At 34.0% G+C, this 14199-nt stretch overlaps 1 protein-coding gene across 4 annotated transcripts in view; it reads right to left on the bottom strand.

Moving 5' to 3' along the window:
- Nucleotides 1-3724: 3724 nt before the first annotated feature.
- Nucleotides 3725-14199, bottom strand: part of LOC131048023 (probable E3 ubiquitin-protein ligase ARI8) — a 45098-nt gene continuing 34623 nt past the window's right edge. For 3 of the 4 annotated variants that reach the window (XM_057981849.2, XM_057981848.2, XM_057981846.1), the window contains 4 exons: nucleotides 4984-5083; nucleotides 4763-4889; nucleotides 4505-4674; nucleotides 3725-4410 (listed from right to left, as the gene is read on the bottom strand). In XM_057981849.2, the coding sequence (XP_057837832.1) occupies nucleotides 4506-4674; nucleotides 4763-4889; nucleotides 4984-5083 (396 nt within the window). In that variant the 3' untranslated portion in view covers nucleotides 3725-4410; nucleotide 4505. The remainder of the gene's footprint in view (nucleotides 4411-4504; nucleotides 4675-4762; nucleotides 4890-4983; nucleotides 5084-14199) is intronic. The other variant, XM_057981847.2, reaches the window with a different exon arrangement.

Genomic DNA, 14199 nt, shown 5'->3' with positions numbered 1-14199 from the left:
CATGCACGTCCTAAATAGAATAAATCAAACAAATTAAAGGTAGTGCAAATGTATTTTTAACTTAAAATCGGGAAAAGTAATTCATTGCCCACCTCTTCAACTCTCCCTCCACTCATCCCTCCACCTTCACCTATCAATCATCGAGAAACACTCAATCACCTCACAACTTATCAACCACCATTAATCTCCATCCTTTGACAACACCAATCAAAGCTACCCACAAGACTCCACCCCCTTACCCCCTCTATCACACTCTTAGCAAAGGAGCCATAACTTAACCATATTTTTTAAATATGGTAAAAATTTATGCTCTTTGTCTTGATCTTTTATTTTTAAATGCATTTTTTAGAAATTATTATTTTTCTTAGTTGTTATTATGGAATCATAGTTTTTTAAGCTTTACAAACTTAAAAATTTCACAAAGGTTCGTATTTGGGTGCTATGTAAATTCATTTTTTTGTCCTCTTGATAGTGGTATGGTTTATTTGTACTTTTTCAAACATTTGTTTTTGGATACAACCATCATTATATCATCAAGATTTGATTTCACATTTTTCTAAGACTAGTTTTATAGGTCGTATTTAGATATTCATTGCTATTTATTGACCCATTTTCTTGTAAGCCTTTTGTATCAAAGAAAAATTCTCCAAACTACTAATGTGTTCCATGCAACCTCACTTGCTAAAGAGTTCAATTTGAAACCATAACACATTTGTCTTTAAGTTCTTATAATTAACTTGTTTGCTTTATTTATTTAGATTAAATATTGTTTCACTATTTGGATTTAAGTGTGTTTTTCTCTCATGTTGTTTAGGCAATCTTGAGAACCAAAAATTATCTAATTCACCATTTTACATAAGTTGGATACATATGCTCTTCTCTAGTGCATAATAGCAATCCTAAGAGTTTGAAATATTCTTCTTTATTTTTATTTTTTAGTGGTTTTGCATCGGTATTTCATCACTAGGTTGACCCCAAACCCTTTTGTGTTGATGAGGTATATAATTTTGGGAGAGAATAGAAAATTGAGACATTTGTCATTTTTAGCTAAGCTTACAAAAATTGTCTTGTGAAAGTAAAGGAAAAGAGTGGGTTGCCCTCTCACATCAAACTATTAGACATAACCCTCATTACACAAACTTAGGCCTCATGTCTTCAAGTGTATCAAGAACTCCTGTTATTCAACCATATTAAAGGTTTTTGGTCATGCACGATTGTGATGCATCGGTAAGAGGTTGGCCTCGAGTAGTTACTCATTCCATGCCCCTAGAAATAGATTTATCCATAATACTAGTCACTTGTAAATATAGCTACATTTAGAGGTTAGAAATGGAAGGCTTATACATGATATTTAAAGAGTAGGATAATAGTTAGTAACACCCCTAATTGATGCCCTTCATGGAAGGGGATTATGTTTCAAAGCAAAGATGCAAAATAACTCCTACACAATTGAATCTAAAAGCAAAAGATGTGAATCACAATTGACTATGGAAATCTAATCTCTCTGATTGATGCCCATCCTGGGAATGAATTATGCTTTAAAGTAAAGATGCAAAAAAAATCCTACATAGTTGAATCCAGAAGAAAAAGATATGATTCACAATGGACTATGAAAATCTAATCTCTTTGACCCCTAATGTTTTATCAATGGTCTTAGTTAGAAAAAATGATAGATACTTTCATCTATAATATTAATAAAGTAACAACATCACTCTTAAATAAGTTCAAAAAGTACATTTTAAATGTAGACCCTCCCAAATAAGGATATTTTAAAGATTTAACCCTCAACTAATATTGATTGAGATACTCATCCAAGTTTAAGTTGTTCAATATGAATCCTGCCTTTATCACTTTGATATGCTCTTACCACAAGTAAGCATTGATAAACAAAATAATACTCAAAAATTCCTTTGTAAGTTTGTTTTTGTATATTTTGACAATATTAATGTTTACAACTAACATCTCATCTAAATCATTTAATTAATATATTAGATGTTACTATATAGAAGTTGCACTCCCAAACATCTAAGATTGGTTTAAGAGAGATAGCATTTTAAGATATCTAAGATTGATTTAAAAAAGATTATATCTCTCATCTAAGATTGGTTTAAGGGAGATAGCATTTTAAGATATCTAAGATTGATTTAAAAAAGATTATATCTCTCAAAATTGATTTGTTTATTCTCTCTTAGAACACCTACGTCAAATTACTCTAGTAAAGGGTGTGCATAGCCCTTGTCATATAAATGCTCCATGCAATTTGAAACTTCTAATTTTGAATTTTTAAGTGTATGAATGTTACAAGAAAAGATGGTATATCAAGTCAATAAAATTTAAAACCTATTAAAAGTATATTTAGTTTAGAAATCTATTTCTTCATATGCTGATTTCTAAAATGAACTTCCCACGATGTATTGGAATATCTTTTTATGAATTTCTATATATACTATGATTGCAATGTTTGTATTAGTTTATCAAATGTAGAATTAGTGAAAAGCAATGAAAAACACTAATGTAGCTTAAATAAATATTTCATGAGAGCGTTTGGAGTGACTTTGTAATGAAATTATTGTTTCATGAGAGAGTTTGGAGTGACTTTGTAATGCAATTACTTATTACATGCTAGTAAACTTGGTCAATTTATGCAATTTTAGGGAGAAATATGTTTTTCCTTCTTTTGGTTACATGCCGTAAACTCCTATACATCCTACTCCATAGGGACTTTTTCAAGTTTACACAGAGGTTATCTTATGCAAGTTAGTTACAGCTCAAGTTGAGGTCAACAATATTTTTACACATTTTATAATATTATTCTCACTACAATCTTGGTTTGTACTTCCAAATAGACATGGAATATTATTTTGCAATTAAGTCGATAGTTAGTCAAAGATGTATTTTGTGGTAAACAATCCTAGAGTTACTTTTTTCTTCTTTTGTAAGAGCGCGTATTGATTTTGAATTTTACAAATATGATTCAACAGGTAGATTATATTAAGCAAGTAGGTGGATGTTCAAGTTAAGATTAACAATATTCTCAAACATTTTCCTCTCTTATATCATTAATTTACATGTAGAAATACTGAAGTAGACATGCAATATTATTGTGCGGCAAAATCGACAGGTAGTCAAAATCAAAATGTTTGTGGGAAACAATCTTAAAAGTTATAAGAGCGTGTATTGATTCAGCGAGTAGTTTGTATTAAAATTATAGATGGATACTAATGTTGAAGTCGACGAAATTCTCTCACAATTCCCTCCCTTTATCATAGTTTTTACATAGAAATAGACGTCAATATTATTGTGCAACAAAATTCTTAGTTACTCAAAAATGCTTTTTTGTTGAAAACAATCTTAATGCTGCTTTTTCCTTTTATTTTTTAAAGCGAGTATTGATTTAAGCTTCTACTGAATTCTAGTAATGATTCGTATGAAATTAAAAAAGGTTAAGAACCAAGTGATTAAAAATATAAAATATTTGTCCATTTAGAAGTCGGCCTCAGGCCACATTTTAGGCGGTGCCACAGAGATAAACCTAACATTGAATTTGCATGCGACTATGTAAATAAAGCCCTCTGTAACTTAAATCGATTGAAACAGGTCCACCTAAACTCCAGTGATAACAGTTGTGATAACATTTTGCAAGATTTATGATGAATAGCTATGTTAAAGGAAGCATGCCCTGGCAGAATAATTATGTCTAGCTGCAAATATTGAACACATTAAAGATAATAAAGCTCATCCACATTCATCCAAGCAACAAGTGTGGATTTATGATAAATATATTACAGGAAACATGTTCTGCTGCAAAAGATTATACTGACTAAGATTCATAAAATGTCCAGTTACATTACAAACCAGTTGTTTTCTTTGTTTGAAGAACAGTGCTCCGTAAGACCGCATACAAATGAGCATAGAGATTCCTTTTGGTTACAGAGCAACACCACCTCTCTCATGCTTCACTTGACAAAAGAAATACTTGAACATCATTATAACAATAAGTTTTGGATTGCTATTAAGACCTGAAAACTGATTACACATCACAGCCTACCAGCCTATACAACAAGAGTGATCTGTAATTGAAGGAAGAATTAAAAGCCCATTTCACCATGGCCAGCCATAAACACACAGTTTATGACAACAAACCGCCATACACTCGGTTAACACCTTGGACAGTGACTGACGTCATCTGCTTCTCCTATACTTGAATGATATCTTAAAATATCCATGTTTGCCCCTACCCAATACACTATTGTATTCATTGGGCTAAGGTCAACAACACCAGCAGATATACAACACCAAAGATTTACAGGTGCCACAAAAAATCGCACATGCAACTTGAAGAGAACCAAGGAAAGACATTCTCCCAAGGTCATCTGAACTTTAACACATATCCTACAAGGTAGACTTCATCTGCAACAAACAGAGACGTTATAAAGACCAGTAACCTTGCTTCATATTAAATGCCTTACCAGAGAATGCTTGAAAATAAAGGATTGTGGTAGACCTCAATACCAGTGCTTAGTGTCATCTGTACCCCTTTTTGATCTCCCTCTTACTTTGCTGCTGGCAGAGGCTTTAGAACTGCTGCCTTTAGCTCCAGCTTGTGTATTATTTACATCAGACAAACCTTTCTCCAAAGCTTGAACCAGATGCTCAAAATAATTACGTGTTACACTGTAACAATAAAAAACCCTTAAGGATAATGGAGATACACTAAAAACAGGTAAACATATGCAAAACTAAATTTAGAATCGGAAAATACCTAGTAAGACCAGCAAGCTTTGTGCGGAAATCATTAAAATCTTTTACAGAAGTTTCACCATCAATATAACCTTGCAATTCTTTCTCAGCACACTGATGAAGTCGTTCTAAACCAGATTCAGCTTCACCTGAAAAGGAAGGTGCAAAACGCTTTTATCTTGCATTAGAAACCACAATAATTACTACAGGCCACCATTATATACTGCTTAATAGCAAGCATACCTTGCAAGTACTCAAAGAATTGCCTTTTTGTATACTCAATTTCTGGAAGATAATACCCATATGCATATGTCCATTTCAGCACACGCCGACATTCAACTATCTGCATTTGCAAAGAAGAGACCACATTAATTTACACTACCATTACTGAATCCTGAAACAAAACTTATGCATATCTATAATGAATTAATTAGTGTATAGTATAGAACTATAAGTTCTAATCCGATTTCAAAAGAACCGCTATATGCATGTTTCACAAATTATTACCTACACAATTTGCATATGTTTCCCTAATTCTCTCAACTCTTACATAAGTTGATATTTTAAAAAAAAAAACGAATCAAAACATTCTAATTCAGTTTCTGAAAACAACAGTAACTCACTCAAAACGTATTACATGGAAATGCATTTAAGAAAAATATGGATCTTCTGTTTCCAATATTGCTAATCTATGCCACAAAGTTCAAGTTCGGCAACAATAAAACTCAAATGAAATTTGACAAGAAAAAAAATTGGAAAGATATTCGCCTTATACAAATTTAAGAATATTAAAATATTTTAAATACTAAATATATTCAATTACATATATTAAAAATTAATAATCTCAATTAAACATTTTAAGATATTAATTTTAATATATTAAAAATTAAAACAATATTTAAATTTTAATGTGTTCAATTTTATAAAACAATAAATAAATGAAGGAAAATGAACAAAACATGAAAACAAATTAACATAAATATGCAGTCAGGGAACAAGTGAATGCCACTTCCTCATCTTGTTTAAAATCTTTGGTACTTTATTCAACTCAAAGAAGCAATAATCTGCAAAAAAATCATAATTATGCCCGATTAATCCTGAATCATGGAGCCAGCCAATTTTTTCCCAAGAAATTAGACCCAATTTTCAATTTTCTGCATTTAGTTGTGTTAAAATCCAAAAAAAATGTCAAAAAATAATTGAAAAAACCATGAAACCCTAGAAAAACTTACAAAATTATCAAATCACTCATAAATAGGGTTGATCCTGGGACAAAATCAGAGCAGCATGGAATTGGCATGGAAACAGTTTGTTATTTTGTCTCTTAGTTTTCTTTCTGATCTCTAAAAAACCCTAAACAGAGGAGGGGGAGGAGCAAGAGTGGTCATCACCAAATTTGAAAGAGCCTCAATCATCCTAAATTGTGAAGAGCATGTGGGATAGTGTCAAAGTAGCTGACAAATTTGCTCTAAATCGTGGCTTAAATATGACCCGATCTCTCCGCACACCCTGCCCCATGGATTCTGATGCGAACTAGTATATAATTAATATTATACACTAATTTTAAAATTATAACTATTATGCACTAGTATAGATGGCACTTTGACAAGGAAGGAGTGAACCCCTGTAGTTTATAATTAAAATTATAATGTAGTTTTAAAATTTAAACTATTATATACTATTAACATATATTAATAGTTATATAAAAAATTATAAATTAATAATTATGTATATATTTAATTTTTAATGTATGCATATGATTTTTATATGTTTTTATATGACTTTTAATTAATAATTAATATATTTGATTTTTGCTCAGACAAAGACATCAAAACATTATATGAGCAGTATATCCAGAGTGCTCCATGAAATAAATCTGAAAGATAACAAACAAGCTTACATACTTGTAATTAAACAGCCTCCAAACATTATCATTAACTTTTGTCTCCACCTAAAATAGTAGTTGCAAGGAAGTATTGCCAAAGCCAGTGACTTGCTAATCTTTTACTTCAACTAAACAAATGCCTTTTGTTGAATTATGTCCCATATAAAGGACTTAACCCATTGCCATAATGGAATATAAAGCATTGCAATTGTGGAACAGATTTGACAAGCTTTCTCAAATATTGAACTACCCCTACGAAACTCCTCGCCTCAATCACACCGAGAGTCTAACAATCACTCAAAATGGCTTCCACCTTTACTTAATTCCTAGCAGTAGCTGGATCACTATCTCATAAATTTTAACCTCAGTTACTTCATATACTTGGATAATATTTGATCTCAGACTTGGACAACTATTTGGTGTATATGGTGACTGCCCTCTTAAAAAGTTAACTGAATATTTGCCTATTTGATCTCAGACTTGGACAACTATTTGGTGTATATGGTGACTGCCCTCTTAAAAAGTTAACTGAATATTTGCCTATGTAATTAGCAATATGAATATAAACAATAAAAACTATTTTCTACTATTTATGGTTTAAACTTTAATTTATTTTTCTCTATGTATCTCTTGTAAATGTTTTCAATTTTCTATTCAATGAGAAAGATATATAATGTTATCGTATCTTTCATGTAATTGTGAATTCATTATATAATAAATCTGATTATTATATGGTATGTTGCAGATGGAGAAAGAGAATTTATAAATTTCGATGATCTTCCAACATTCACCAATCGGTATATATGTACATGCAACCAAAGGGGATCAAGTAATAACTTGACCGGTCATGTCTATTAGACATGACCGATCAAGATATTACTTGATCATGCCTCTTCAAACCATAATCGTAGTTAACCGATACCAATCGATGTGTAGTATTTAATAAATACAACCGATACTAATCGGTGTTCTGTGCATTACGATTTATAACCGATGTTAATCAGTATTTAAGCATTGGTTAAGAACCCGATATTAATTGGGATTTGTTTGCAAGGTTATATATATATATATATATATATATATATATATATATATATATATATATATATATTGAGAAATACGATCACAGCAAGATCGTCTATGTGAATATCAACATTAGCTTAAATGATCATGCATACGATCATCATTATTGGTATAAGAGAAACCGAAAATAACATATAGAAGAGTAGTTATAATAATCATCAGACAAAGGAATGATAAATGAAGTCTTATCATAGTCTATCGATGAGAGAGATGATTGAATGAGAGACTTCATTTATCTCTCATTCAATCATTTATCTTACCGAGGCTATCATGTATCAACACTCCCTCTTAGCTAGGGAAGATAAATGATAGACAACATATCTAGCATCAAATTTCTCATGATGGTCAGTATCCTTATGTAGTCTTATAATCTTACTCTCTGGGGGATCATATCACCTAGACATGTGACATGAAGTATCATCAATCATATGATACAAGAAATCACATCACCTAAGCATGTGACATGAAGTATCACCTAAACACGTGATACAAAAGTTCATCACATCAACTTGTGATGACAAGATATCACCTAAGCACGTGATATCAGTATTGCAAAGTAAGCAATACTATAAATAAATACATAAAAATAATTAAATCCAATTTGTGGTATGTGCACTGACATTTCCAAATGTCTCTACTGCAACATAATCATGGCACATGCATGATACACCAAGAATCACACATGATATCTGGTTTGATCACTATAAGATCGTCACCTTATAATGTCTACATACAAGTGTTCATTATCTGAGAGGTCGTCACCTCTTAGAAATGTACACAGGGGGTGGAGCCCATAAAAGTCATATCACGACAAAGAAGTTTACACATTAAACATCTTAATAAGTATAGGAGTACAAAGCAAATTAAATTTCAATCATACCAAGACCTTTTTTGAAGTGCTCAACTTTCACCATGGAAAGTGGTTTGGTAAGAATATCTGCTATCTGATCTCCTGTACAAATGTATTCCAACTGGATCACATTCATGTCTACCATGTCTCGCACATAGTGATATGGAATCTCAATATGTTTGGATATGTCATGAAACATCGGATTCACTGAAAGTTTTATACAACTTTGGTTGTCGCAATGAATAACTGTAGGTTTCATTGGTTCACCGAATAACCCCACAAGCAACTTCCTAAGCCATATTGCCTCTCGAGCAGCCATGGAGGCTGCAATGTATTCGGCCTCAGTGGAACTCTGTGCTACCGATGACTGTTTTCTGCTGATCCAGGATATCATGGCTGAACCTAAACTGAAACAGCATCCTGAGGTGCTTTTCCTGTCAGTTACACTTCCAACCCAATCTGAATCTGTGAATCAGTGTAAATCTAGTTCAACTCTCTCATATTTGAGACCAAGTTTTAGGGTACCTTGTAGATATCTCATGATATGTTTTACTACTACCAAGTGTATCTCCTTTGGTTCACACATAAACTAACTCAAGGCATTAACTGCATAACAGATATCCGGTCTCGTATTTACCAGATACATCAGGGACCCAATCATTTGCCTGTATAGAGAAGGATCTGAGGGTTGTGATTCTTTTGCTGCTTCCTTAAGTTTATGAAGGTTTGTTTCCATTGGAGAGGTCATAGGTCTGCAGTTTACCATTCCAAATCTCTTCAAAATGTCCAAGGTATACTTACCCTGGTTTAGTATAGTGCCATCAGAATCCTGCCATACTTCCAAACCTAGGAAGTAATGAAGGAGTCCCAAGTCCTTCATGTCAAATTCTTTAGCAAGGTCTTTCTTACACTGATCTATGAGGTGATCTTTTCCTGTGATTAACAAATCATCAACACATAAAATCAATATTCAGCGTATCACCTTTGTCTTGCTTATAGTAGAGATTTGGATCTACATCATTTTTTGAGAAGCCTAGCCCTGAGAGATAAGTGTCAATTCTTTCATACCAAGCCCTGGGAGCTTGTTTAAGCCCATAAAGAGTTTTCTTGAGTTTACATACATGAGATTCTACATCATGAATCCCAAACCCTTCAGGTTGCTCTAGGTATACTTCTTGTGCAATCTCTCCATTAAGAAATGTTGTCTTTACATCCATCTGATGTACTTTCCATCCTTTTGCTACTGCAATGGTTAAGACTGCTCTTACTGAGGTATATCTGGCTACAGGTGCAAAGGTTTCTTCATAGTCAATTCCTTCCTTTTGTGAGAACCCTCTGGCTACAAATCTAGCCTTGTGTTTCTCAATGCTGCCATATGCAGCATGTTTGATTTTGAAGAGCCATTTGGAGGTGACAACAGATTTTCCAGTTGGCCTAGGAACAATCTCCCAAACATCATTTTTCAGAATGGACTGGTATTCCTCAGACATAGCATTCTTCCATACTTGATGTTTAAGTGCATCTAATACATTAGTAGGTTCAGCTTTTGAAAGATCATTCATGAGGGCAACGTAGTTGGTAAGTTTGTTAGGCCTTTTGCTTTCTTTGAAGGTTCCTGAAGGGGCAGCATACTTCTAAGCTTCTTCTATAGTTTTGGTGGCCCATAGTAGTCTTTTCTTGAGATTTTCTCTAGGTGGGTTTTGAGTTTCACCTTCATTTTCCTCAAGACTCTCCCTCTGAAGCTCAGGAATGTAAATGTTATTGCAATTTCCAATTTAATGAACAAGTTATACGCAAGATGGTGTATTTCAGATTTAGGTATTATGACTATGACAATAACATTGTTGTCTTTCTTTTGCTGCAGGTATGGAGGATGAACATGTATCGATTTCAATGTCATCCCCTTTCTTTTGAATGATGCATATATAGTTAGGTAGTCATGATCAAGTGGCACCTTGATCGGACATGTCTTTTAGACATGTCCAACCAAGATGTCACTTGGTCGTGACTCTTCCATATGGCAACCAATCCATTCGGTGTCTACGATAACTAATCCGTGCCATTGTAAACACACCCGATAATGAATCGGTATCAAAGCAAACAAGCCCGATAACTAATTCGGGTCAATTCTAATATAACCCGATTATATATCAATAATGTTTTCGACATGTAATAATTGCAATTCGATAGTGAAGAGGTTCGATATATAAATCATTCATATGAAATATATATCTGCATTACCGTCTTTCTTCATTTGATATAAACAGATAGGTATATGGTTTTATCTGATCAATGCTACTTGAATCAACACTCCCTCTTACCTAGGGAAGATAAAGTTACCATATCTATCATCTCATTTCTTATGATGGTCAGGATTCCTTATGAGGTTTCATAATCTTACTCTACATAGGACTATACCATTCAATTATGAAGTATCACCTAAACATGTGATACAAGGGGTTAGTCAATTTGTAATGACATGATATCACCTAAGCACGTGATATCAGTATTGCCTACACACACAATACTAAGGATAATCATATGAAAATAATTAAATTTTCAACATATCCAAGTTGTGATAAGTGCACTAGCATTCTATTTCAAATGTAATATTACAACACAATCATGGCACATCCATGACATACCAGAGATCCTATCACGATAACTGGTTTGAACATCATAAGATCGTCACCTTATGATGTTCCCATACAAGTGTACAATATTTGAGAAGTCGTCACTTCTTGAATATGAACACAGGGGGTTACACCCATAGAAGTCCTGACATGACAAAGAAGTTTACACATTAAACATCTTATTGATATGCAAGTATAGGTTACAAAACAGATTACCTTTCTATCATACCCAAACCTTTTCTGAAGTGATCAACCTTCACTCTGGAAAGGGGTTTGGTCAGAATATCTACAGTCTGGTCTCCTGTATTCACATACTCCAATTGGATCACATTTTTGTCTACCATATCTCGCACGTAATGGTATGGAATCTCAATATGCTTGGATCTATCATGGAACACTGGATTCACTGAAAGTTTTATGCAGCTTTGATTGTCGCAATGGATAATAGTAGGCTTCATAGGATCACCAAACAATCCCACAAGTAATTTTCTAAGCCACACTGCTTCTCGAGCAGCCATGGAGGCCGCAATGTATTCAGCCTCGATGGAACTTTGCGCTACAGAAGACTGCTTTCTGCTGATCCAGGATATCATGGCGGATCCCAAACTGAAGCAACACCCAGAGGTGCTTTTCCTGTCAGTCACACTTCCAGCCCAATCTAAATCTATGAATCCATGTAGATTAAGATCAACTTTCTCATACTTCAGACCAAGATTCAAGGTGCCTTGTAAATATCTCATAATGTGTTTTACTGCAACCAAGTGTATCTCCTTTGGCTCACACATAAATTGACTCAAAGCATTCACTGCATAGCAGATATCTAGTCTTGTATTTACCAGGTACATAAGAGACCCAATCATCTGCCTGTATAGAGTGGGGTCAGAAGAAGGTGATTCTGTTGCTGCTTCTTTAAGTTTATGAAGATTGGTTTCCATTGGAGCGGTCATGGGTCTGCAGTTTAGCATTCCAAATCTCTTCAGGATGTCCAAGGTATACTTGCCTTGGTTTAGAATAATGTTATCAGAATTCTGCCATACTTCCAACCCTAGGAAATAATGAAGGAATCCCAAATCCTTCATATCAAATTCTTTGGATAGATCTTTCTTGCATTGATCTATAAGGTGATCTTCTCCTATGATTAATAAGTCATCAACATATAAAATCAATATTAGCATATCACCTTTGTTCTGTTTGTAGTAGAGATTAGGATCTGCATCATTTTTAGAGAAACTTAGTTTTGATAGATATGTATCAATTCTTTCATACCAAGCCCTAGGAGCCTGTTTAAGCCCATATAGAGCTTTCTTGAGTCTACACATATGAGACTCTGCATGATGAATCTCAAACCCTTCAGGTTGCTCTAGGTATACTTCTTCAGAGATCTCTCCATTAAGAAAAGTTGTCTTTACATCCAATTGGTGTACCTTCCATCCCTTTGTTGCCGCAATGGCTAGCACAGTCCTTACTGAGGTATATCTGGCTACGGGAGCAAATGTCTCTTCATAGTCTATTCCTTCCTTTTGAGAGAACCCTCTGGCTACAAATCTTGCCTTATGTTTTTCAATACTGCCATCTGCTGCATGTTTGATCTTAAAAAACCATTTAGAAGAAACAACAGATTTCTTAGTTGGCCTAGGAACAATCTCCCATACATCATTTTTCATTATGGGTTGATACTCTTCAAACATAGCATCCTTCCATACTTGATGTTTAAGGGCATCAGTTACATTGTCAGGTTCATTTTTAGATAGATCACTCATAAGAGCAACATAGCTAGTAAATTTATTAGGCTTTTTGCTTTCTCTGAAGGTTCCTGAAGGAGCAGCAAACCTCTGAGCTTCTTCTACTGTTTTGGTGGCCCATAGTGGTCTTTTCTTGATATTTCTAGGTGAGTGTTCATTTTCATTTTCAGTTTCATCGAGATTCTCCCTCTGAAACTCAAGAGCAGGATCTTCATCTAAGTTAGAAATAGGGACATAGATTTCAGGTTCTATGGAGCTCTGAGCTCTTTTGAAGGCTAAGTCTTCCTCAAAGATTACATCCCTACTTAGTTCAATATTTCTTTGACCAAGTACATAGAATCTATAGGCTTTGGATGTTTCACTATATCCTACAAGCATTCCTCTTTTTCCAGAAATGTCTAGTTTTAGTCTTTTTTCTTTAGGTACATGGATATAGACAAGACACCCAAATATCCTAAGGTGGCTGATATCTGGCTTAATTTTAGTGAATACTTCCTCAGGAGTTTTATCTTCAAGATGGGAGTGTGGGCATCTGTTTTTGTATATATACAGCGGTGCTGGATGCTTCTGCCCAGAGATTTGTGTTAAGGTTTTGATCTAGAATCATGGCCTTGGCAGCTTCGACTATAGTCCTGTTTTTTCTTTCAACTACCCCATTTTGTTGGGGGTTATAAGGTATAGTAAGCTCCCTCGTAATCCCATTGTCTCTACAAAAATTCTCTAAACGAATCTGATGTGTATTCTCCCCCATTGTCAGTTCTTAGGGTTTTAACTTTGTTTCCAAATTAGTTTTCAGTTACTGATTTAAATTCTTTAAACCTGGAGAGGATCTCTTCTGATTCTTTACATTTCAGAAAGTAGATCCAAGTCTTCCTAGAGTAGTCATCAACAAATATTACATAATACAAGAATCCCCTAGAGAGGGTACGGACATAGGTCCGCATACATCAGAATGAACTAACTCTAGAATTTTACTAGTTTTCCTAGTACTATTTTGGAATGTACCCTTGGTATTTTTACCTAGGGCACATCCTTTCCATGCCCCTGAATGATCTGTAACATTGGATGTGAGGTAAGTCCTCCTTTGAAGTGTTCTTGCCTTAATGACCTTTTCTCTTCCTAAACTGCCTTTTCTTGTTTTGCTTGGTGGAGTTAGTGTTTAGGACTTGTAGGTCTTCATCTATATTCTTATGTTTTATTCCTTTCTTATTCAATCTAGATTCCTCTTGGAGACAGTCATCTCTTAGTCTTTCAAACTCAGGATAT

Source organism: Cryptomeria japonica, chromosome 6 (assembly GCF_030272615.1).
Source record: "Cryptomeria japonica chromosome 6, Sugi_1.0, whole genome shotgun sequence".
NCBI lineage: Eukaryota > Viridiplantae > Streptophyta > Pinopsida > Cupressales > Cupressaceae > Cryptomeria > Cryptomeria japonica.
This window is presented reverse-complemented; position numbering and strand designations above follow the sequence as displayed.